The sequence below is a fragment of the Cynara cardunculus genome, assembly GCF_001531365.2.
Source record: "Cynara cardunculus var. scolymus isolate 2C chromosome LG 8, CcrdV1, whole genome shotgun sequence".
NCBI classification, from domain to species: Eukaryota; Viridiplantae; Streptophyta; class Magnoliopsida; order Asterales; family Asteraceae; genus Cynara; species Cynara cardunculus.
This window is the reverse complement of record NC_037535.1, coordinates 19,011,065-19,014,078: the sequence shown is the minus strand read 5'-3', so window position 1 is coordinate 19,014,078 and position 3,014 is coordinate 19,011,065. Positions and strand designations below refer to the sequence as shown.

General features: G+C 32.1%; 1 protein-coding gene across 1 annotated transcript; it reads left to right on the top strand.

Moving 5' to 3' along the window:
* The first annotated feature begins 133 nt into the window (after window positions 1-133).
* Window positions 134-1,638, top strand: LOC112516459 (3-oxoacyl-[acyl-carrier-protein] synthase I, chloroplastic-like). Its single transcript, XM_025123506.1, has 5 exons — window positions 134-555; window positions 717-1,004; window positions 1,087-1,188; window positions 1,271-1,337; window positions 1,424-1,638. Exons 1-5 carry the CDS (start codon window positions 250-252, stop codon window positions 1,489-1,491), a joined length of 831 nt encoding a protein of 276 aa, XP_024979274.1. The 5' UTR covers window positions 134-249; the 3' UTR covers window positions 1,492-1,638.
* The last annotated feature ends 1,376 nt before the right edge of the window (window positions 1,639-3,014 follow it).

Sequence of the window (3,014 nt, the reverse complement as noted above, 5' to 3'; positions counted from 1 at the left end):
AAATATAAGCATTGTTGATATCTATATCAATATTGGAACCTCTGAATGACTTTGTTTGACCACTGAAGACAAACTTACCACTGATATCTATACCTATTGCCTGGCTTCCCTGTTTTTGGGTTCTTGATCTCTGAATGGAAAAACCAGCTGATGACGGATTCCTGGGTAAACTATTGGTGATGGTATGGTATTTTCTTGACTGTGGTGAATGTTGATGTAATCTTTCAGGGAGCATCAGACTCATGGAATATGWCGATGTCTTTTATTAGTGTAATCCTACTTCCTATTGTTGGTTTTATGGGATCAAACTTTTCCATTTCAGCTGYTTGTGCGACCTCCAATTTTTGCTTCTGTGCAGCTGTAAATCATGTCCGTCAAGGGAAGGCTGATATGATGATCGCTGGTGGCATTGAAGCTTCCCTTGTTCCCATAGGGTTGACAAGTCTTTMWGCTCTTAGAGTGTTGTCTACAAAAAACGATGATCCCAAGACTGCTTCCAGACCATGGGACAAAGATATAGATGGCTTCATTATGAGTGAAGGTGCTGGTGTTTTGGTAATTTCACTACCTCTGCTTTTCATCTCTGATTGATATGTTCGATTGGTTGTAGAAATTCTACAACAACATTCAATGATGCATGATTGGGTGAAGAATATATATAGTTCTGGAGTTCATCGTGCTGCTTATTTTTGAATCATTTTATGGTCTCTTTGTAGGTTATGGAGAGTTTAGAACATGCAAAGAAAAGGGAAGCACCCATTCTTGCCGAATACTTGGGAGGTGCARTAAATTTTGATGYTTATCATATAACGAATCCACGATCTGATGGGCTTTGYCTTTCATCATGCATTCAAAGCAGCCTTGTGAMTRCTGGTGTCTYGGTAGAGGAGGTAAATTATATCAATGGACATGCAACTTCCGAAGTGGTTGGCGATTTGGCAGAAATAAACGCTCTCAAGAAGGTATTCAAGAACACTGTAGGGATCAAGATGAACGYTACCAAGGTGAACCAGATAATGGTCCAAAYATGTAMTTGTCCCTACAACATGATATTGTAKTCATATTCTCTTCTTGTTTATGTTCCAGTCTATGATCGGACACAGTTTGGGAGCAGCCGGAGGTCTGGAGGCCATTGCCACAATTAAAGCAATTCAGACAGGATGGTTGCATCCCACCATTAATCAATTCGTATGTGCATGATCATGCCTACACTCCTACCTTTTCCCTTTCTTGTTCTTTGATTTTCATGTTTTACTTCACTAATCTGCAGAACCAAGAACCAGGAATAGAATTCGACACAGTTGTAAATCGAAAGCAGCAACATGAAATCAACGTTGGTGAGTTTGTTTCCGATCYGATTCTCCCTCATTCATTATTAGCAGCAACATGGTCTGTTAACTTATTCAAATGCTTTTGGATGCAGCCATTTCGAATTCATTTGGTATTGGCGGACACAACTCAGTTGTAGTATTCTCGGCTTTCAAACCTTGATATGATAATGGAGAATATATGCATATTTGAGGAATAGAGCAACTTCATGTCATTGTGGAGATGCAAAACTTCATACCAAATAATTTATTTATGTTTTCTAAATTGTATGTATGTATATTGGGTCCATTGTGTAATCCTTCTTTATACAACTTGGATTTTGTTTTGTACTAATTACGTATAAACACTACAACAAAATGGGTATCACCGGCGGTTTTTTCTGGCGGAAATTCCGTCGGAGAATCAGTGACGGATTTTCAACGGATCCCAAAAAAGCCATTTGGAAAGTTAAATTTTGTTGATATCCGCCACAAATCCGTCACTAAATTTTCTTAAAAGAATAAAATTTTATTTCAATAAATTTCCTGAAGAATTCCTAACGGATTTGTRACGGATATTTTTACTTATTTATTACTTTAAACAACTGTCACAAATCCGTCCAATATTTTAATGAAAATGTTTTTATTTTATTTTTTTTCTTTTAAAAAGAATATTTTGAAATAGATAAAGAAAATAATTTAATATTTCCAACRGATTTAATAGTTTTCATTTAAACATTTTAAAATCCGTCAGAAATATTTTAAGGAAAACGTTTTTCTTTATCCTTTTTTCTTTAGAAAAAGAATATTTTAAAGAAAATAAAGAAAAGAATTTAAATTTCCGATGGATTTCAATGTTTTATGGTTTTTATTTAAAAAWTTTAAAATCAGTAGGAAATCCATCGGAAATATTTTAAAATACTTTATCTATACTATCTTATAAAGCAAATTTAGCAAAAGTCTTAAAGTCTTAAAATACTAAATGACCAAGATACCCTTATCTATATTATCTCACTTTTTCACTTTTTTCACCCCCTCCTCTCCTCACATACACTCACCCCCTCAMATACACTCACCCTCTCACATTAAACTGATTTTTTTAAAATTATAATTTTAAATTTACATTTTATACCTCTATAATTAATTAATTAATTTACTTTACGTCCTTTAATTTTAAATGTTTCATTTTAAACTTTTATCAAATTAACATACATAATCGTATATCAATTAAAACATGTTTAAAAAATACATTTTTATTTTAACAAGTTACAGTATTATAATCGTCTCGTTAATACCTTCTAAATGAGTCCAATATTGAATAGTTTTTGACTTAATTCTATTATTATATATTATATATATTGTGAAAAAATATTTTTAATATTTACGATTTATAYTTTTATAGTTATTTATTTATATATATAATATATATTTTGGGGTTAGACTTACCAAATTGCATTGTATAATATGTTCTTGGGTTTTTTTGAAATATATATATATACATGTATTAATTCAACCTTAATCTGAGTTTCTGGACAAAAAAGAGGGTAAACAATTGAAATTTCATTTTAAAACCCATCTTTTTTGGTTTTTTCATRGCTTATAATCTGTCAAATTTGTAGTTTTCTTTATTGGTTTTGAGTGTTTATCTTAAAACTCAAGATTCTTGGTTCTTTGCTCTTGGTGTAAATCGAACACATTTGTGGAGTC